The 22,979-nt window shown below is 33.6% G+C and overlaps 1 protein-coding gene and 1 non-coding gene across 3 annotated transcripts in view; one reads left to right on the forward strand and one right to left on the reverse strand.

Annotated features, from left to right (window-relative positions):
- GRM5 (glutamate metabotropic receptor 5) overlaps positions 1-22,979 on the forward strand; it is a 483,470-nt gene that overhangs the window by 346,842 nt on the left and 113,649 nt on the right. For both annotated transcript variants that reach the window (XM_049781307.1, XM_049781308.1), the window contains exons 5-7: positions 6,106-6,352; positions 15,606-15,774; positions 20,016-20,142. In XM_049781307.1, coding sequence (XP_049637264.1) covers positions 6,106-6,352; positions 15,606-15,774; positions 20,016-20,142 — 543 coding nt within the window. The remainder of the gene's footprint in view (positions 1-6,105; positions 6,353-15,605; positions 15,775-20,015; positions 20,143-22,979) is intronic.
- LOC126019816 (U6 spliceosomal RNA) lies at positions 10,798-10,904 on the reverse strand. The gene has a single exon (XR_007499437.1). It is a non-coding gene; the product is annotated as a U6 spliceosomal RNA (small nuclear RNA).

Raw genomic sequence — 22,979 nt, forward strand, 5'->3', positions numbered from 1 at the left:
ATACCCATCCCTTCACCAGTGCACATTTTGTACCACCAATGTCCCCAGTTTTCTTCCCAGGCTCTCTTATCTTCCCCCTTCCCTCCTCATGATCTGCCTTGATAGCAAACATTTTTCTTCTCTTTCTCTCTCTCTCATATACACTATTCCTTCTTTATTTTAGACTCTGTAGTTTACCATATTGTTACTGGAGTTATATCATGCATATCATTTTATCGTTTTTTTTCATAGTTCTTGTCCAGAGTGATCATTTTCAACTCTCCTTGTCATAGTGGTGTCTTTTGTCCTAAATGTGATATTATGTTATTACTGGCCAGCTTCCTGCCATTAACTAGTCCTCATGGCTCTCTTCTCAATTGTCATTAAGTATTACTACCATACTATCTTAATTTTATATTTTACAAATGAGTGCCATTGTTCTATATCTATATATCTCTCTGACTCATTTTGCTCAGAATAATACTTTCCAGATACATCCATGTATAATCAAATGTCACTACTTTATTTTTTCTAACAGCTGCATAGTATTCCATTATGTAGATATACTACAGTTTCTTTATTCAATTATCTATTCTCAGACAGTTGTTTTGTTTCCATACTCTGGATATTGTAAACAGTACTGCAATGAATATAGGACATGATGCCTTTTCTTCATTGTGTTTTTATGTCTCTAGGATATATTACTTAGAATGGTATTGCTGGAAGCTCAATTTCTAGATTTGTCTAGGAATGTCCATATTAAAGTCTGGAGCAGTAAACCTTCCTACCAGCAATGAATGAGAGTTCCTTTCTCTCTGCAGCTGAACTAGTGTTGGTAGTTCTTGTTCTTGATATGTGCCTGTTTTTGTGGTGCAAAGTGTAACATATTATAGTTTTGATTTCCATCTCTCTGATGATGAGTGATGTAGAATATTTTTTCATTTGTTTTTGGCTATCCGTGTTTCTTCTTTGATGAATTTTTTTTTATTTCTTTTCCCCAATTTTGATGGTTACATGTTTTTTTTTCTTGGAAAGTCTACTAGTGCTCTATATATTTTAGACATTAACCCCTTATCAGATATGAAGTGGGTGAATAGTTTCTCCCAGTCTCTTGACAGTCTATCCTGGTCACCATTTTCTTTGAGGCACAGAATATCTTCACTTTAATGTAATCTCACTTGCTTATCTATGCTTCCATTTTCTTGGTCAGTAGTGTTTCATCCTTAAAGATGCCATTAGTTTGAATGCCATGAAGAGTTTGCCTATGTTTTCCTTTATGCACATATGGTTTCAGTTCTACGATCTTTCAGCCATTTTGATTTGAGTTTTTGTCTGGTGTTAAAAACAGAACTGGATTTTTTGCATGTAGATGACTAGTTACCAAAAGATAAACTTATGTTAATTTTATTCTGTATTTTTAAAAATTTTTTTATCATTTGGATTACTTAATTATAATACTATAATAATTACCAAAGTTAAAATATCCTAACACTCCTCTACTAAATTAGCGTTATTTAGATATCTAATAAAAAGAACTCACTCATCAGACTGATCACAAATACGCTTTTTCTTCTTCTAATTTATAAACTCTTTCCTCTATACTTTCTTGGACCCAAATCCTGAGCAGTGCTAGGAAATATTACCTGAGGAAGAGAAAACCACCTTTCAGAAAAGATATAATCATGTTAGAGTGTTTTCCTCCTAACTATATTATTTCACTAGAATATTTTTCAAAGTTAATATAGTAATATTTCTCAGATATGATTTATTACCTATTATAATAATAGACTATAAAAATATCCAGTTCCTAACTTCTAGTCTACTTCCAGTTCTTACTCTATGACATTGAAATGTCTAATTTATCTGTATGTACCTCAATTTTTATCTACAAATTATGAATAAAGTGCTGATTCACATCAGTAATATAAACAAAAATAGGTTTGAAAAGTATTAAATGCGAATTTCATTGTTGTCTCCAGTTAGAATCAGTAAATAGTAATAATGCTTTAAGCACTGTGATTTGATTTACAAATTGAATAAGACTCAAATTTAGCCTTTATGCCAGTTATTTCCTACTTTAAACAAGAGAAGCATTAGGAACAAAACCTGAGAGATAATTGCCTACAGGCTCTGTTGAGCATTACAACAGGCAAGACCTTCAGCTTGTTTTTGTTTCAGTCTTGACCACACAAAAATTATAGGTTAAAAAAACCCAAAACAAAAATGCAGCAGAAGAGATATTATAGCAGGTAGGGTGCTTGCTTTGCATGCAGTCCATCAGGTTTCAATTATTGTAGCCTCACAAGGATTGATCTCTAATGGCAGAGCCAGGAATAAGTCATGAGCACCTTTGGATAGAGCCCCCAAACAAAAATAATGCTAATAGTTATTATAATGCACATTGTAGTTTATCAATGACCATAAAGCACCTATCTAGTTCTAATATTTGTGCCCACCAAAACTTTTCTAAAATATTTAATGTTAAAAATACTCTTGTAAATAAAGGTCTCTATTTAATTTAGAATTAGACTGAATCTGATTTTAATTTATGTAACTTAATTAAAGAACTTGTCTAACTCACAGTACTAGAATAATGTATGATTCTCTATCTAACATAATTTGTATGAGGCATGAGAAGAAGGAATTGGATGCAGTTGTTAGGACATAGATCTAGAGAAGTGGGCTCTCTAGTGATGGGTATGGTATTTAAATGGTGTATCTATGAAAACTGTGATCAGCTGTATTGTAAATTTTGGTACCTTACTTGTTTTTTTTTAAAGAATAGGAACTTAAAATAGGCTTTCCGGTGCTGTAGCAATCGCATAGCAGTAGGGCCTTTGCCTTACAACGGCTGACCCAGGACAGACCTGGTTGAATCCCCGCTGTCCCATATGGTCTCCCAAGCCAGGAGCGATTTCTGAGCTCATGCATAGCCAGGAGTAATCCCTGAGTGTCACTGGATATGGCCAAAAAAAAAATAATAATAAGGCTTTCCTATTACTTTTGTATGAGGAAAAACTTAAAAATGAGACTAAAATTACCACTTCTTTAAGATCTACAGAAGATATCTAATGATGAACTCTAAGAGAAATTTGGGACTCTGAGTTGGGTATATGTATAGACTAAAATTCTGTACCCAAGCATATCTAGAACAGGTGTCCTTAAACCTTTTAAACCGATGGCCAGTTCATTGTACCTCAGACAAAATGAGAACACAAACTGTATTTAAAATGATGATCAAGTAATGTTAAGAGAAGAGGCAGAGAGGGGGAGGAAGTCAAAGAATGCAGACACATTCTGAACATGTACACTGAGGTTCTGGGACAAGTTGACAGCTAAGCAGAACAGGCAGTAGTGGCAAAAAAAAACCTCCGGCAGACTGGATAAATGTCCTCTGCTGGCCACATGTTGGCCTATAAGCTATAATTTAAAGACCCCTGCTAGAACATTTTTTAAACCAGTAAATTTCTTAGAAATACATTTAATCAAGTTTGTAACTCCTTCTGTACTTTGTAATTTAGCTGAAGGAAGGTAGGAAACAAACTGGCATGTGGATTAGATATTTGAAACTTTCCTTAATATGCTCAGTTTCTACAATAGGGTGTACATAGTGACAGAGAGAGTGAGAGAGTGTGATAGCAAGCAAGAGAGACAAAAACTGAGAGGAAGAAACTGAGAGCTTAAAATGCAAGATTAATTATGGCATGTGTTATCATAATTCATGAAGGAAGTGTTCTTAGAGCCTTTGGAAATGGATGTGATTAAAGATGATAAAATTCAAAGGCCTGGACCACATGCCTTGTGTATCTTGAGGCTCTGAATTCAATATCCAACACCAGCATCTCATTAGTGTCTGATGTCACCTGGCTGCACCTGGGTTGAACACCAAATTCTCAAGAGCACACAGCAAGGCTAATGATTGCTAGAAGAAAACCCCAATATCCCTGTGTTCTGCAAGGTATGCCCTATATAAATACATGTAGGATTAGTGTTAGTGATGTTTCTGTGAAACTGGCTACTTACTATATGAGTCCCTGTATCTTTTGGGGGAGGAAGGGGTTTACCTGGTGGCACTTAGGGATTACTCCTAGCTTTGCATCAGAAAATCACCCCTAGCAGTCTCAGGGGACCATATGGGATCCTTCGGAATCAAACCTGGTTTGGCCACATGCACTCTATCGCTCCAGCCCCAAGTCCTTATGTCTTGCATGCTGAATTAGCAGACAGTACTCCAGGTGTTTATAGAATAAGCATTTATTTGTACAGTATGGTTACAGTAAGTGATTCTAGGTTTCTCTCTAGTGTCCACTTTGTCTCTTCTTTTTATCTGTGTATGACATTCTTTCTCCTGTCTCTTATCTGACATAAAAAATTTCAACCATTTTCTCCAGTGGATAAAGATCAGACCCTATCCAGATGGCTTTCCATTCATATTATGGCTTCTACTTAGGAGAACTGTTGTAGGAACCATGTAAATTGTGTTTCCTTTTTGGTACTTGCTGTTTTGTATCCTGCTTCTGGAGCTCTGCAGCCTGCCTCCCAAGGCATTCAAAGAAGTCTGCATTGTGTTTCTTTATTTTTTGAGTATTGTTCTCAGAACATGTGCATGAGTACTGCTGTTTAGTTGATTTCTGCCAGACCACAGGGATGGGTGAACATTTATTCCCCATAGAAGCAGTTTATTTTATCCTAAATGACAAATTTTCTTTAATAAAGTTGCTATTCATAACATTCTTTTATGATTTGGTCCTCTCCATTCTTTATTCACAAATAACGATATTAGATTTTGGCTCCTAAATACTACTGTCACCTTCTCAGTGGGAGACATTTATATCCATTACAGGGCTCTCTATATTGCTTCTTAATATATCTTGATACTTCTACAGCCTTAATATTTTTGCACATTAGAGCAAGATTGTTTTTTTCTAAAACATAAATATGACTATTTCAGGGATATGACAAATCCAAAAACTACTTTGATAAACAAGTATAGTTTTTTGGTAGTGGTAGTAAGGGGAAGCAGCTGGTAATGCTCAGGAATTAATCCTTGTGGTACTCTAGGGATCATATGTAATACAGGGAACATGAAGAATGCATGAAAGGAAAGCAACCTCTCCATTATATTATCTCATTTTCCCCAATGCAGAGAAATGTTGCATGGCTTAAGTGGTTTTTCTTTCTTCTACTACAATTTTCCTATTCCATGTTCTGGTCATTATAACCTTAAAGTTTCTCAAATTCTATATTCTTCATATCATATATTAAACCAAAAATGCTTGAAACAATCCTCCAGCACTACATTCCAGTTATAATAATGCTCAACTTTCGTGATTTTCTGTGGGCCACTTTCCAACAATTTAGAGTAATCAAAGAATTAAAAGTTCACAAAAATCTAAGCCACATATTAATCCTTTCATTAAAATTTCCTATTGAAGCATCCATTAAAAGTCATTTCTACCCTTTGAATTTTTATGAATTTTAACTCCATCTGTGTTCAAGATGAACTGTAATTACATGTCATATTATTGAAAATTTCTTCTTGGTTTCAGGATCTAGGTCCATTGTGTTTGCTCTACTTCATCAACTACAGAATTTTATGTACTCAAACTTTAATAAGTGCTTATTGAATTAAAAATAATACGGTTTAAATTCTATATTCCAGAATTCCAAAAGAGTCAAAATTTTTGGAGAACATATGCCTTGATGTTAGAAATGACATGTAATTAATGTATGTAAGTATGTTAAAGCAAGAGGGTGAAGAATCTGGCTCACTAAGTTATAAGGATTTAAGCTTGGAATTTGTATATTTGTGAATTATTTCTAAACCAACAAGGTCATTTATCATATCCAAGTAATAGGAAAATACCTCTGTTGGTAAATCTTGTGAAAGAGAAATACAATGCTATTCTGTATCAATTTATAAAATATAAAGTACATCTCAGTATATTGAGGATTCTGGTTTTTCTTCAGGGGTCTTGAGAAAAGCAAACACATCTGGAAATAGAAGAAATATTGGAAAATGGAGATAGCACTTATAGCATAGTAGTTCCTTTAACTATGATTCTGGTGAATTGACTTCTTTAATATAGAATATTTCAAATCTATTCCTAACTTGTTTTCCAACAGGTTCTCTGACTCTCAGAACTCATCACGTTCAAGATTCCAAAATGGGATTTGTTATCAATGCCATTTATTCCATGGCATATGGGCTTCACAACATGCAGCTGTCCCTCTGTCCTGGCTATGCAGGACTTTGTGATGCAATGAAGCCAATTGATGGACGAAAACTATTGGATTCCTTGATGAAAACTAATTTTACTGGAGTTTCTGGAGATATGATCCTATTTGATGAAAATGGAGACTCTCCAGGAAGGTAATGCTACAATACATCTGAAAACTATAGTCTTAACAGTAATATTTTGTTCTTGATATGGCTATTTTATTTTTGCTTGTGGTTATGTAGGTTTCCATCTCTTCTTAAATTACTTTTGATATTACAAAGAGAGAAATAGAGAGGATATGTTCTGTATTCCATGACCAGAGAAATGATTGAGGCTGGTGTGAAAAATATGTTTTTGATATTTACTGTACTTCAGACCCAGGAAACTCACATTACTAATGATAATCAAAAGCCAGGTCGTTGAGTTATCTGTACATGTTTTTCATGTTATGCCTATACTCTGATCTCTTCTGGATATAGTTATTTAATAATCAAAAATAGAACATAGGGGTTACTGGTTTCTGTTCCAATACTAAATTTTAATTATAGCTTATTTATTATTCTCAATCCTCCCTTCACAAGACCAAATATTACCTTTTACTGAAATTTCATCTTTGACTATTTATAGCAAATAATCTGATACATATGGCTTACTTATAATTATATTCCAGAAACAGGGAGAGTCATTACTTAATGACTCTAGAATCTATCAGAATTTACATTTATTTTATACTCCAAATACTTAAGTGACTCCAGACACATGGAACTTTTAATCAGTTAGGACTAATGAAATTGAAATTATATTCCAAGGAATAGAAGAGATTGTCTTTACTGTACCTATATCATTACAGCATCATTTGACTTTCAACTGTAAATTCCTAGTATCTTTTCAGCAATAGTTTATGTTTGTAGTTTACTGTGCCAAGAGAAGGTCTCATAAATTTTCTTTGTGATTCTTATCTCATGTTTCCACACATTGTAGCAACAACCTTAATATACTTCATTTACATATCCCTGAAGTAAGCTGGGACTTGTCCCTTATGCAGTTGGTACCATCTCACTTGTTGGGTATTGTACATGAAAGCAAGTTCCAAAGACATGCAATCAAAAGGTAGATTGGGTATTTTCTAGTACTTAAAACATTCTCTCAGGTGGAATGTTTGCCAGGTAAGCTGACTTTTTGATTGGTGAAATTTTAATTTTTAGTTATTAACTATAAAATGGGGATTTTAGAGGAACTTTTTGTGTAATAATTTCTTTATTTAACCACCAAATTTACAGAAATGTTTGTCATTGGGTTTCAATCATCAAATGTACACCACACTTCACCAGTGTAACTTTCCCACCATGAATGTTCCCACTTTCCCTCCTCCTCTTCCCCCCTGCCTTTTTTTGGAACAAGCATTATACTGCTCTTTCTCTCACTATCATTTTCATGGTCGTATCAGTACAGCTGGAAGTATCAACACATGATATGAAGCTTACCACAAAAAGTTAGTGCAGTAGGAGAGCATTTTTTGAGGATGAATTAAAACTTAACATTTGTTTTAATATTTATTATTTTATGAATTAAAATTTTGATTTAATTATTATGAATTTTAATAATTCCATTTTATGCCACTATGTAGGGATGTCACTGTTGTAGTTTTTAACACTGGCAGAGCAAATAGCTATATTGGAGCTCAGACTAAGAATTTTTCTCTAATATCTGCATATCTATATATTTTTTTAATTCTATGTACCTTCTTAGAACATTCACATGACTCCAATGACTGTAACTAAGCTGAATTTTTTCTATGTCATATACCTAAGGTTAGTCTTACAAACCTGCTATTATAGAGATATTTCAGAATCTCAGGTCTATTAATTATTTTATAATTGAGGCACTATAGGTCATTTATGCTTAACCATATTTTGAATACAAAATTTATTAAAAATGAGATTATAATATCTCAAAGACATTATTCACAATTTTAAATGAGATTATGGGAATTAATAATTGTTTAGAAACTTCCTATATATTTGTAAGGTTGGCTCTTACATTGATCCATTAATAAATCATCAGAATGATTCACTGATTCATTAATGAATGACATATGTCAGTCTCATTAAAATGTTTTTTACAGGGAACTAGAACAATAGCTCAGTGACTAAGGCATTTGCCTTGCATGTAGCCAACTAGGCATCCCATATTGTAACCCCAAGCATACCAGGAGTAATTTCTGAGTGCCACCTACAATGGTCCAAAATCGAGAAAAGTTTTTTGCAACTTTTTTTAATCCAGTTATTTATAAAATAATTTTAATAAGTTTTGAATGTGTATTCTGAGGTTAACAATAAACTAACTCACCTATAATTTAACTGACATTGTCTTTGTGGGGAAACTCTTATTTTCTTTTCCAGTTAAACTTTCATAGCTTAAGATATACAAAAGTTAAATGACTTTTTCAAGCCATTTTTAATGTTAGATTAAATGATAGAGTCAGGGTTCTAATTCAATCTCCTGGACTTCAACTTTTAACTACATACAGCTTCCAACTAATGAATGAGGATCAATCATACTCCATTATGTTCTGAGAAATGCATTTATTGGTACTGTCATTTATGTAAAATAAAGTGTAGCTCTACTAAGTAAATTTTTAAATATTTTTTATTGAAACTAATGATTTACAAGTCTTTCACAGTTATATTTGAGGTACATAGTGACAGTGAACTAGGGCCGTTCTCACCACCAGTGTTGATCTCCCACCGCCATAGTTCCCAGTATGCATCCAATACTTCGATCCTTAGCCCCCTGGACTGCTAGGATAACAGGTCTCATTTGTGTATAGCTTATTATTGTTTGGGTCTCTTGATTCTATTGCTGTTGAATGTGGGTTGGGTATTTAGGTCTGATCATATTTTTTATTTCCACTCAATGCTTATGAGACTGTTTTGCCCCTGGTACCATCACTTTTTTAATTTTCTCAGTTTGTAGGAAGACAGAAAAATATGAGGTAGAACAAGATGATCCATGTTCTATGGTTCTGTTAAAAAAAAAAGGTGGGGGACAAAGCCCCTGTCTAGAAGTTATAAATTTAAAAGAAGAAAACAAGAAAAAGAATAGAAAATAAAGGGCAGACAGGGAAGCTAGTGTGGTAATTTTGTTTTTACATAGACATAGTTCTAAGTAAAATTTTAATGAGGACAATGAGAACTCCTCTTCAGTTATAAATATGCTAACTGGGGGATTGTGGAAGGATAGGGAGAGGACAATAATCGTGACTGAGGGGAGTGTTCAACCAGAAGGAGGAGGTGGGAATGAAAGGTAGTAAAGAGTTATGCACAAACCCTATTCATAACAGTATGGTAACCACAGTGCTAAAATTTATTTTAAAAACCTTGTTTTTTTGTTTTTTTTTGGTTTTTGGGCCACACCCTGTGACGCTCAGGGGTTACTCCTGGCTATGCCCTTAGAAGTTGCTCCTGGCTTCTTGGGGGACCATATGGGACGCCGGGGGATCGAACCGCGGTCCGTCCTAGGCTAGCGCAGGCAAGGCAGGCACCTTACCTCCAGCGCCACCACCCGGCCCCTAAAAAACATTGTTAATAGAGACAGACTGGTGGATGGGAAGCAAACTGAGACTCAAGAGCATTAGTACAAGAAAGTAGATACTGGTAAAAGGATTGCTTTCAAAACATTGTATGCCTGAAAACATGAATAATGTAATTATATATATATATATATATATATATATATAATAATGTATTATGAAAACATGTAATAATGTAATGAATAATAATAATGTAATTTCAAGGTGATTAAATAAAATGTAAAAAGATTAAGATAAAAATAAGATTAAGCTCAGCAGTGGAAAGTTGGAAAGGAGACTCCTCGCTAATAGACACACTTGTGGGCTTATAATGAGAACATCTTAACATTTTTTAAACTTTAATTATAGAACATGCATCATACAGTTGCCATAGTTGATTGTAATACATTTGTTTTCATATAAGTGAGAGAAAAGTTATTTAAAAAAGAATAGAAAAAAGAAACAATGAAAAGGAAGAGGAGAAAGAAAATTTTTAAAAAAGAAAAAGAAAGAAGTACAATGTCAAGCAAATTTTTGAAAATTATTTGATCTTTGGGGGTCATTAAGACCTTGGCAAGAATATTTAGTAAGCTCTTGTTGCTAGCTAATCATTCTGTTATTTCACTTGTTTCCAAATATTATGTGACCTCAGCTACATAATGGTATCTAAATTGGTGTGGGAGAGGGTGTCAGCACTGCTACAAAAAAGCTCTGGTGATTTCTATCAAACAAAGGTAAGCCTGTAGTTTGGTTAAAGTGGTGTCTTTTGAGAATCTTAGAGGTGTGATGCAGAGGAACTTAGGCAAAGCTGTGATTATGGGTGATGGATACAGCAAATGTTGCTTTAGCATGGGTGGTGGGCTTGGCTTTCCCTCGACTCCTGAGATTGCCAGCTTTCAGCTGCATAACCATTATACCAATGATTTTTCACAGCTTAGTTTACATCTCTTTTGAGAAAAGAATGAGTCTATGGAGCTGCCCTGGTGGAAAGATATTAACTCTTTTTTTCTTCTTTTTTGATTTTTTTTTAATATGGAACGCTTCACGAATTTGCATGTCATCCTTGTGTAGGGGCCATACTAATCTTCTCTGTATCATTCCAATTTTAGAATATGTGCTGCCGAAGGGAGCACAAGATATTAATGCTTAACATATTTTTGTAAACTCATACATAAGGGACTGGAGAGATAGCACAGCGGTAGGGCATTTCCTTGCAAGCAGCCAATCCAGGATGGACGGTGGTTCGAATCCTGGCATTTTATACGTCCCCCGTGCCTGCTAGAAGCGATTTCTGAGTGCAGAGCCAGGAATAACCCTGAGTACAGCCGGGTGTGACCCCAAAACAAACAAACAAACAAAAAAAATTAAACTCATACATCAAACTAGACTACTTTCAAACAACATTTTTGTTTGTTTGTTTTTGGCCCACACCTGATGACACTCAGGCTATGCGCTCAGAAATCGCTCCTGACTTGGGGGACCATATGGGACACTGGGGGATCGAACCACAGTCATTCCTAGGCTAACACGGGCAAGGCTGATTCCTTACCGCTTGCACCACTGCTCTGGCCCCACAAGCAATATTTTTTTTATTTTTGTTTGTTTGTTATGTTACTTTGTTTTTGTTTTATTCGTGGGACACACCTGCTGTGCTCTGAACTTACTTCTGGCTCTCAGCTGAGATAATCCTGGAGGGGATTGATGGATCATTTGGAGTGCTGGGTATTGAACTTGGTGTAATACAACATCCTATTCACTTTGCTGTCACTTTGGTTATTACAGAGTTCTTCAATGAAATTTTTCATGCTGCTGATTCAGAAAATTTTGAATTTACAAAAATCTATAAAGTAATATAATGGCTCAGGGTGTTTGGGAGCATTACTTAATTAATACATGAATATTTTTGTAGAAAACATAAATTCACACTAAGTATACTAGATAAACTATAAACAACTTAATAACAATGAAAATCAAGCTCTTTTTCTTAACTAATTCATATTATGTTATGTTTTATTACCAAAAAATATCACAGAATTATAGATAAGAAATTTGAACCTTTATCCCAATGATATAGATCATAGTCTAGAAAATTAAGCTCAGGGCATCCATTTTAATCATTGTTTATTTTTTTGAAAATAAGGTTTATTTAGATTTTTTTCTGTGTCTGTTTTCATAGTACATCATTATTATCAAATAATGGTCTCAACAGAGACCATCTCTCTCATAAATATTCACTGTCTATTTAATGCGCAGTTTTTTTGGACACCTGATATAAAGATATCAATGGGAATTGTGATGCAAACAGGCTGTTGAGACACCATAATTTAGCAGAGGACATATGAACTCAATTTCCAAATAAACATAATTGACTTTTTCCTTTGGAGTTTTTCAAGCAATGTTAAGAGGTCAGGGGCCATTTCCAGTGATACTTGGCCAAATAGATCTGATGGTTCTTGAACTGCAATGATGAGGGTCTTCAGGGTTATATGTGATGGTAAATGGCAAGGCCTCTATGGTAATACTGAGTGGGTGGGCTTTATTTATTTATATTTTTTGAGGATGAGAAGGGAAAACAGTGCTGGTGTTTGATTTCAGGTTCCAGCATCTAAGATACATTTCAGGCCTATATTGTCTATTTAAATCAGAAACTTTAACAATATATTATTTAGCAAGAAACATTTATTGACATAAAAAAGGAGGCTAGAATTACACAGGTGTGAGATTCTTGTATTCTCTAATGTCATGTAACATTAAGTTGATGTAGATAAATTAATAATTCCACATAATATTTGAGAAATAAAATCTTTAGTATAAAATTAATGCTTAAATGCTAAATAACTATGGAAAAGAAAGATTTATCCAAAATGATAAAGTATTAAAAATCAGCAAATAATTAAAACTCAGAAATCAAAGCTAGAATATTATATATTTGAAAATATTCAGCTATAATTTACAAATGAGCATATATAACCATAATCTTGAAAGTGTCTTTTACACTTCATAAATTTCTTAGGAAAAAAATTAATTTCAGAGGAGTAAAGGAACAATATTTTTGAAGTAAAAAACACATTTTATTTGTAGGTCCTGAGGAAGGGAAGGGAGAAAATAGGAAGTAGGTTGTGATTCTCCAAAAAGATAACCCCAATATACATTCCACAGTTAAAGCATAAAAGCACACATCTCAAGAAAAAATAAACAGGGGACATATGCTCAGGCACCATATACCCAGACTACACATGCACCAAAAGTATAATTTTTGAAGTGGTACCATTAATTAGAACAGAATAAGAACAAGAAACTATTCAAGCATGATCATCAAGCGATACAGTTTTTTTCATTTTTTATCAAACTGTACTTAAATGACTATCAGTACTGAAAGGCAAAGGTTTTCATTATTAACATTATAGACATATATTTGTTCAATAAATTCTATCAGTCTCAAAAAATTCTATCAGTCTCCCTTTAATAGATTATTATTGCAGTAAAAGTTTCATATTTTCTGTATGGATCAGTATCTACTTAGTTTAATTGAGTGTGGCCTTTATTTGCTTTCTAGTTAGCTGTAATAGAAATTTTTATTGAACTATAAGATAAATATTTATAGGCTTTTATTAATTTTATTTTTGGTTTGGGTTACTTGGGCTTACTCCTGTCTCTGAGCTCAGGAATTCCTCCTGTGAAGCTCTGGGCACTTTATGGGGTACTAGAATCAAACCCAGGTCAGCTACATACAAGACAACTGTCTCACCTTTTTATTTCCTTTGCCCAGCACCCTGTATGCTATTTATAAACGTTCAGTATATTTAATTTTTAACTGTAGCCAAATTAAGAAGCAGTTGTTGGAGAAAGAGAAAATGAAAGAAGATATTAGGAAAGAAGATATGTAGGTGGAGATAAAGTTATTGGAAAGAAGTTTAGCAATAAAGTTGTAGAAAAGAATAGGTGCCAGTACAAGTGTGTTGAGAAGAGATGGCTGAAGAGATAGTGAAAGACAAAGAAAGAGATAATTTTTAATGACTGCCTGTTGCGGGAACCACTATGTGTTCTTAATAGTTGCTTAAAAATTAAGACTAAATTTAAAACTTTCACAGTATCCCAGTTTGAAGATTGTAGATTTGAAAATTAACTCTTGGGGGGGGGGGTTACTCCTGAAGCACTCAGGGATTACTCCTCGCTCTATGCTCAGAAATAGCTCCTGGCAGGCTCGGGGGACCATATGGGATGCTGGGATTAGAACCATAGTCCTGCATGCAAGGCAAACGCCTTACCTCCATGCTATCTCTCCTGCCCCAATATGAACATTTTTATATGCCCGGCAGTGCTCAGGGGTTACTCCTGGCTATGTGCTCAGAAATTACTCCTGGTAGGCTCAGGGGACTAAAGGGATGCCGTGATTCAAACCACCTTCCTTCCTGGGTTGGCTGCGTGCAAAGCAAATGTCCTATTGCTGTTCTACCTCTCCAGCCCCATATGTCAGCATTCTTAATGTTATAAATTAAAAATTTATAACATCATAAAATGTGATTGTGGTGATATTTTGCAACCTAAATTATAGACATTAGTGTCAAATTTGTTTTTAACATATCTTTACTAGCATTGATCTGACATAATGATGGACACTTGAACTCTGAAGCAAAAATTCTTCTGTCCATGTGACTTTTCTTTTGCTGCCCAGCCCTCCCTATGTGACTTTTTAGATAATAATATGCCTAACACTTGACAGGTCCCATAAATATCCCCTGTTCCAATACTGTAAGTCATAGGAACTAAAAGCATATATAAACATCATGTACCTGACATATCCACAACAGTTGCTGATGCTAGTCACATAAAAATTCAGATCAGAATATTATTTTTTAAAATGCTTCTGATAATATTCTTTTTTGTGTGTGTGTGTGTGTGTGTGGTTTTTGGGTCACACCCGGCAGTGCTCAGGGGTTATTTCTGGCTCCAGGCTCAGAAATTGCTCCTGGCAGGCACAGGGGACCATATGGGGCGCCAGGATTCGAACCGATGACGACCTGCATGAAAGGCAAACGCCTTACCTCCATGCTATCTCTCCGGCCCCTGATAATATTCTTACATATAAGAAAAATGCTGAAAATTATCACATTAGTTTCCCACTTTATATCTCAACAGTTATCTACAGAATCCTAATAATGGCTATTTTTGAAAGCCTAGAATTTACAAGGTCTAGTATCTTGCACTATTGTCTTAGGGGTTCTTTGCCTCTTTAATCCTCTTTGCCTGTTGCCCTTCCATGGTAAGCTCCATTTCAGTATTTTACTGAGTAGGAGGTCCTTTAAGAACTAGTTTCAGGTATATTTTAACATCTCTTTTGAAAACATCTTTATACAATAAATTTAGCCATAAGAAAAGGATGAAACAAGATAAAATCAGGTCCTTTTCAAATTATACCACATCCCTGAGCTAAACAAAGGATGAAAGACTTACCAAATTTCTCACTTGGTTAGAAAAGGTAAATTTAACATTTTGCTAGAGTACAGATGAAAACCTGTCTACCATTTTTAGAAGCCCAACAGTGTACTTTTAAACTTCTTAATGTTATTTCAAAACTGTCTTTCATCCTGCTAAGGTCAAGTCACCGCAATGGGATGATTTTCTATTTCAGTGTAAGCTTAAAATGGAAAAATGAGGGTCTCTGAAGAAAAAGTGAAAGAGCAGACAGGTTATTCTAAGTGAACTGTCATGGAAAGTTCTAGTGTTGATAAAATGACATTTTGTAGGGAATGGTATTTATTGCTCTTTTAGTTTTATAAATACTAGTACACATTTATATTTTAGCTAAATGTTTATATTAATTCATTCTTAAGGTATGAAATAATGAATTTCAAAGAAATGGGAAAAGATTATTTTGATTATATCAATGTTGGAAGCTGGGATAATGGAGAATTAAAAATGGATGATGATGAAGTATGGTCCAAGAAAAATAGCATCATCAGATCTGTCTGCAGTGAACCTTGTGAGAAGGGTCAGATAAAGGTAAGATGGAATATACATTTTATTGTTTTTGTAAATAGAAAGTGCTTATTATGATTAAATTGTATTGAAGTTCAGAAATTTAAAAGTCAGAGTATTTTTAAAATTATTTGTATTAATTGAAAGCTTAGTATGCTGGAGCACATAAAAAAAAAGACACACAAAAAAGACTTTTCTTCTCCTGCTTAAGTGTAGCAGCTTCCGACTTATTTTGGAACACAACTCTTACATGTGTGTAAAGTGACTGACACTCCAGCTTGCCTTGTTCAGAGGATATTAAATGTTAGATTGAAAATTAGCAGTCTTACTTGGCTTTTTACTATTAGCATGATATATTAAAAAAGATTCCTTTGGGAAGACAGCTAGATTTAAAAAAGTAACATTGATAGCTTAATAAACATGATTGAATAAAAAATTTGCACTTTTAATTTGTATGCTTGGTTATCACTTATGTTATTTATTTCTAATCTTTAAATGTTTTTTCTACTTTTTCTTTTATTAATTTTATGTGAACTATAGTGCAATTCTTAGTATTCTTAGTATTTATAATGTCTGAACCAACTGATAAGCCATTTCTTCCTCAGGCTTCCTACTTATGTAAGATTTTAGGTGTGCTTTTCTGAAAAAAAAAATAGGTAAAAATAACATTGATTTCTAACTAATCCTAAGAAATATTTATTGAACTTTTCATAATGTAATAGTTTATATCAATGGATCAAAGTATGTAAGGTATCATTTAATGTCACAAGATTTAGTCAGATGGGGGAAATTTTATGATGATAACATCATGTAGTAATGATACATTCATTAAAATAAACTATTAAATTCATATAAAAGAGATATTTTGTTTTGTTTATTTATTTTGGTTTTAGGGCCACACCCAACAGCACTCAGGGGTTACTCCTGATTCTGAGCTCAGAAATCTACTCCTGCTAGGCTCAGGAGACCATTTAGGATGCTTGGGATCTAACCCAAGTCTGTCTCGAGTTATCGAGGCAATCACCACAACCACTGTGCTATAGCTAAGCCCCATAAGACAGATATTTTCAATAAAATACATGAGCTTGGATAATAGGAAATGTACATAATTTAAAATGGAGGAATGATCCCTTACATTCAGAAAGTAGAATAACTGAACTGGAATAATAGTGTATAATCTATGGAACATTAGTGTAAGTGGTTAATTATAAAAGGTAAATCTGATAAAAATTGAAGCCATATTTGTTTTAAGGATTTCTAATGTTTCACAAAATAACATAACCTTAATTTTATTAATGAATAGCTATAATGATTTACCAATAATGTTGACAAAGATGGCCTAAAACTTGTAAAATTTTACATTTTATATTAAGTAAAAATAGTCAAGCTAACAGGAAAGTTGATGAATTAGTAATAATGGGGGGGACAGAAGAGCTATTTGAGAAAAAACAATATAGATCTAGAATTGATCAGTTTTGTATGTCAACTAGATATTAGAGTGGAGAAGCAAAATAATTCTCTAAAACAATCAACTAAAATTCCAATGTTTGGTAACATGTAAATACAAAAGTTAGTGAGAGAAAAGTAGGGATAAAGGAATTAGGTTACTTTTTTTTTTAAGGGGAAAAATAATAATAGCTTAGATCAAGTACCTGATGTATCAGTGGTAAAAAAAAATGCAATTTGATACAATGAGAAATAAGGCAATATGTTAGTAATTGATAAAAAAAAAAGTTGAAGACCTTACAGAAGAAAGATTATTAAACACCAAGGGACATAGAGAAGATAAATACGTTGAGAAGAGACACAGAAAGATCATAATTTGAAAGCCTACAAAAAGCAAGAAAATGCTGTTTGTGAGTAGCAACCTCATCTTGTGACAAAGAAGATAGTCAAACACAATGCTGGTCAGTGCAAGACAAGAACTAAAGGAAGTACACAGTAATTGGAGGTGGTCCTTTACTTTGGATCACTGAAAACAGAAGCTTGCCTTACTTAATAGAATTGTAATGGAGCAAGTGTTTTGCAAAGTAGTTAAATGGAAATAACTTGTCACTTTGAGAGTACTGGAAAGAAAATTTTAGGCAAGTTTGAACCGGATACATTTATGGTAAATAAAAGTCAGTTAAATAAAGGAAAGTAAGGACCAAGGCAATACCACAGCACATAAGGTGTTTTGCATGTCGCCCACCCAGGCTTGATTCTAGACATTCCATATGGTCCGCGGAACATATCAGGAGTAATTTCTGAGTACAAAGCCATGAGCGCCATTGGGTGTGGTCCAAAAAGAAAAACAAAAAATAAAATCTTAATTTTGTTGTTTGCTTTGGGGCCACACTCAGCAGCACTTGGGGATTATTCTTTACTCTTTACTCAGAAATCACTCCTGGAAAGCTCACGGGATCATTTGGGATGCCAGGGATTGAACCCAGGTCCCTCCAAGGTCATCTGCATGCAAGACAAACACCCTATCACACTGTGCTATCGCTTTGGCCCAAGGAAAACAATCTGTTGAAAATAAAACAAATAGATATTTGAGTGTGTGCAATGTTATCAAAATTATGTCAAAATGACCTACTCATCAACAGTGTTAAAATACTATAGTATAGGGGCCAGAGCAGCGGTGCAAGTGGTAGGGCATTTGCCTTGCTCATGCTAACCTAGGATGGACTGACCACAGTTGAAACCCCTGGCATCCCATATGATTCCCCAAGCCAGGAGCAATTTCTGAGCACATAGCCAGGAGTAACCCCTGAGCATCCCCGGGTATGGCCCAAAAAACAAAACAAAATAAATTGGAATATTACAGTATATTTCAGGAAGCCAAGCTTAATATACGTGAAGTAGATGACACTTAACTTTTCAGTAAGCATCACTCTTACTTTTTATATTATTATTGAAATGTCTGTTCATTGATGATTAAGATTAAAATTAAAATACTTTAGTGACAATTAAAAATTATTTATTATGGTATATAGAGAGTTGGAAGATTATGGATCACACAATAGTTCAATTTGCCAGTTTCTATAATTTACAGTTTTGTTGTTTTACTAAAATATAGCCATACCCACTTTTGTATGTTTTTCTACATTTACTTTTCTGGCATAGTAGTTAATAACTAGCATCTTTGCAATTTATCATTAAACTAGTAGAGGAAAGAAACATTAATTCAGATAACAAATATTTTTATTTTTAGACAGTGATTCACAGACTCTAGGTAAATTTTAGTTACAGAAACAAATATAAGTGCACAAATTTGCATAAGGTCACACATAGACATTTGAATCCTGGACTAAAGACTAATTAGTCAAATGATACATTTAATATACTTGTCCATATTACCGAATCCATTTTATGATGTTGAACTGACCGCTTAGACTAAGCCTTACTTAAACTTATACTTGACCTAAGGTTCTATAATTTCAAGATGAGAATATTGATAATTATTTAGACCCATAAAATTAAAATATAAATTATTGCCTTTTCATAACATAGGACATAATAAAATAGAATTGAATCTTTTTTTGAAGATGTGTATGTAGGATTTCTTTTTTTTATTGTGACTGAAGTTCATTACACAGAATTATTTACAGTACATAGTGACAATGAATGAAAGGCATTCCCACCACCATGTTGTCCTCCCTCCACTCTTGTTCCCAGCATGTCTCCCACATATCCCTCCATTACCCCCCAGAATCCTAATGCAACTGGTCTTCACCTTACAGCTTGTTATAGGTTGGGTATCTATTCTGTTTGGTGTTCCAGTCTGGTCATTTTTTATTTACACATGTTCATATGACTGGTCTTGGTATCATTCTTTTCCCCCCTCAATTTATGAGGCTGAATGAGTCAAGTTATACTATTCTGTTGGAGATAAAAAGGTTAAGGAAAAGAGAAGAAAAAAATTGGTATCAACTACTAAATAAGAAAAAAAATCACCGAATAATATCCACAAAAGTGAAAAAGAAAGAAAAAAGTGGAAGTAAAAAGAGAAGGAAAATTATATCAAAAAAACAAACTAAAAAGAAAACAAAACAAAACCAGAACAAGTGCTGCAGTGGCAGGGTTTGATGTTACCCTACTTTTTTTTTTTTTTTTGTATAGGCACAGTAAGTATTAGGGAAGGAAGGAAATTCCCTTTTTAATGACATTTAAAATAATTTATGTGAAAGTATCTCTGATTCTATAAAAACTATGTTTAAATTAGGTATTTAATAGGTATATCTATTTAAAAATTAATCAACATTTCAAATAATTTTCTTAAGGTTATCCGGAAGGGAGAAGTCAGCTGTTGTTGGACCTGTACACCCTGTAAAGAGAATGAATATGTCTTTGATGAGTACACCTGCAAGGCATGCCAACTGGGATCCTGGCCCACTGATGACCTTACAGGTACATATTCAAAATATTGAATTGGTATATACCTGAAGTCAACTGAAAAGAGATAGGTTTAGAGAAAGGGCCATATCTCCAAAGATAGTTTTCATCTTGAAGGTGTTCTTTTGAAAGAAAGAATTTTTTAAGAATAGAAGCCTTCCCAATGATTGGGTTAATCACAAAAATTCTTTAATAGACATACCTATATTCTAACATTCACCTCCAAATTGATCAGAATCACAAATTGACCTTATTATCCCCTCCTCATGGCAACAAATATTCCTAATCAGTATCAGTTTCAGTGTTATTTTAGATAGAAAGAAGTGGGTTTAACCAGAAAGAATCTAAACCTAATCTAACCAGAATCTAAAATCTGTCATGATATATTGAAAAAGTGGTTATAGAAAAATGGGTATTCTAGCCAAGAAATTTTAATTAACAAGTTTTCCACTAATGGTGACAAGAAGCCTCTTTGTCTTGCTTTTATTGTTGTTTTGTTTTCAATTTTTCTGACAAAATGTTAAGAAATATGTTTCTAGTATTATGCTTCATGGCTCTCTAAAATTGTTACAGCATTAAAATACAATATGGTACTTCCCATATTTTCTTATAGTTTATTTAATAAGTATGAAATTTATTTAATAAGTATTAACTGCATATTGTATGCCTATTGAACTACTACTAAACGAACATATAAATAAATATATTTTCCTTAATTTAGTAAAAATACAAGGGGATAAAATATTCTTTATTAGAATAAAGAAAGATTTGCAAACATGGTGTGTGCGAGGGGAAGCACATGCATCAGAGATTGCTATGGTACTATCTTGTTTTATAAGTAAGATTTAGCATAAAACATGTAGTGTACAGATTATATTGTTTTTAGCCTTTGACTCTATCCATTACAATACAAGATTATTCACAATCGTTGCATTTGCTTATTTGAAAAGTCTAATTCTAAAAAGCATGCCATCCTGGTCTTTGAAAAATTAATTCACATTAATAATTTATTTTCAGCAGTTGGAAGGATGCAAAAACTTTCTTTTTAAAAAAATAGAAAATCTCTGTGCATAAATGAAATATAACAATACTATTGAAATTTTAGCAAAGTAAAATAAAATACTGGATTCAGGACAATTATTTAATATATCTACTGAAGACAATGGAATCAGATTCATGGTTCCAATAGAATTTAATTATTTTCATTATTCAAACACTATAAAGTGTTTGGAATTTGAAACACATGTAGACTTTGTTTAATGTGAATATTTAAATATTTGTTTCAAAGAGGTGTGGACAACTGGTTAGTACATGCTAAAAAGTGGTCTCAGACCTCCATCTAACACTATGCACAAAGATAAAAACAAAATGAATTACAGACCATGATATCAGACCCAAAACCATAAGGAATATGAAGAAAACATAGGTAAAATACTCCATGACATTGTGAGACTAAAGCACTCTTCCAGAAGAAAACACACTGTCCAAACAAGTAGAAACAGAGATTTAAAAAAAAAAAAAAACAAACAAACAAGCCAACATAAAACGGGTGGACCACATTAAACTGAGAAGTTTCTGTAACTCCAAAGAAATAGTTACTAGGACTCAAGGGCCACCCACAGAATGGAGAAACTATTCACCTAATACCCTTCAGATAAGGAGTGAATATCTAAGATATCAAGGTATGGACAAAACTTAACAAGAAAAAATCATCTAACCCCATCAAAAAATGGCGAGAAGACATGAACAGATAATTCCCCAAAGAAAAAATACAGATGGATAAAGGGCATATAAAAATGTTCCACATCATTAATCATTACGGAGATGCAAATCAAAATAACAATGGGGTATCTTCTTAAGGTACGGAGACTGGCACACATCACAAAGAACAATCAGTGCTGGTGGGATGTGGGGAGAAAGAAACTCTTACTGCTAGTGGGAATGCTGTGCAGTCCAACCTTTCTGGAAAACAATATGGCTATTCCTCAAAAAACTGAAAATTGAGCTCCCATATGATCCATCAATACCATTCCTAGTAATATACCCCAGGAATACTAAAACACAATACAAAAATATGCTCTGCATGCTTATATCCATTTTAGCACTATTTACAATAATCAGAATCTAGTAACAACCCAGATGCCTGACAATAAATCAGTGGCTATGGAAACTTTAGTACATATATGACATATAGAATACTATGCAGTTATTAAAACCTGAAATCTATTATGGACATGTACACTATTATTCTGAGTAAAATAAGTCAGAGGGAGAAAGATAGACACAAAATAGTCTCACTCATCTGTGTATTTGAGAAAAATAAAAGACAGTATGTACATTAATAATACCAGACCACAATATGAAGCTTAACACAAAGAGTGGTGAGAGCAGTTAGAGAAATAATTACACTAACAAATATCATGACAATAGTAGTGAGTGAGAGAAATGGACTGCCTGTCTCAAAAGAACAGAAGGTGGGGGAAGATGGAGACGGGGGTTTTGGTGGTGGGAAGGTTGCACTGGTGAATGGGGAAATGGTTCTTTATAAATGAAACCCAACTACAAACATGGTTGCAACCATGGTGCTTAAATAAAGATATTAGAAAAATATATATATTTTTTCAAACTCACCAACTAAAAACTTTAGCTACTCAAATATTGAACGCTAAAGGATAAATTAAGTTAATTACATAAAATTAAAAGTCAAAATAATGGGGTTATTATGATTGTATTTGATGACTGCTGTTCCTTGCAAATGGAAAACCCAAGTTCATCCTCAGCTCTTTATATGAACCTGTCAGAATTGATTCTTGATCAGAGTCAAGCATAAGCCCAAATCACTACCAAGTGTG

Source organism: Suncus etruscus, chromosome 9 (assembly GCF_024139225.1).
Source record: "Suncus etruscus isolate mSunEtr1 chromosome 9, mSunEtr1.pri.cur, whole genome shotgun sequence".
NCBI classification, from domain to species: domain Eukaryota; kingdom Metazoa; phylum Chordata; class Mammalia; order Eulipotyphla; family Soricidae; genus Suncus; species Suncus etruscus.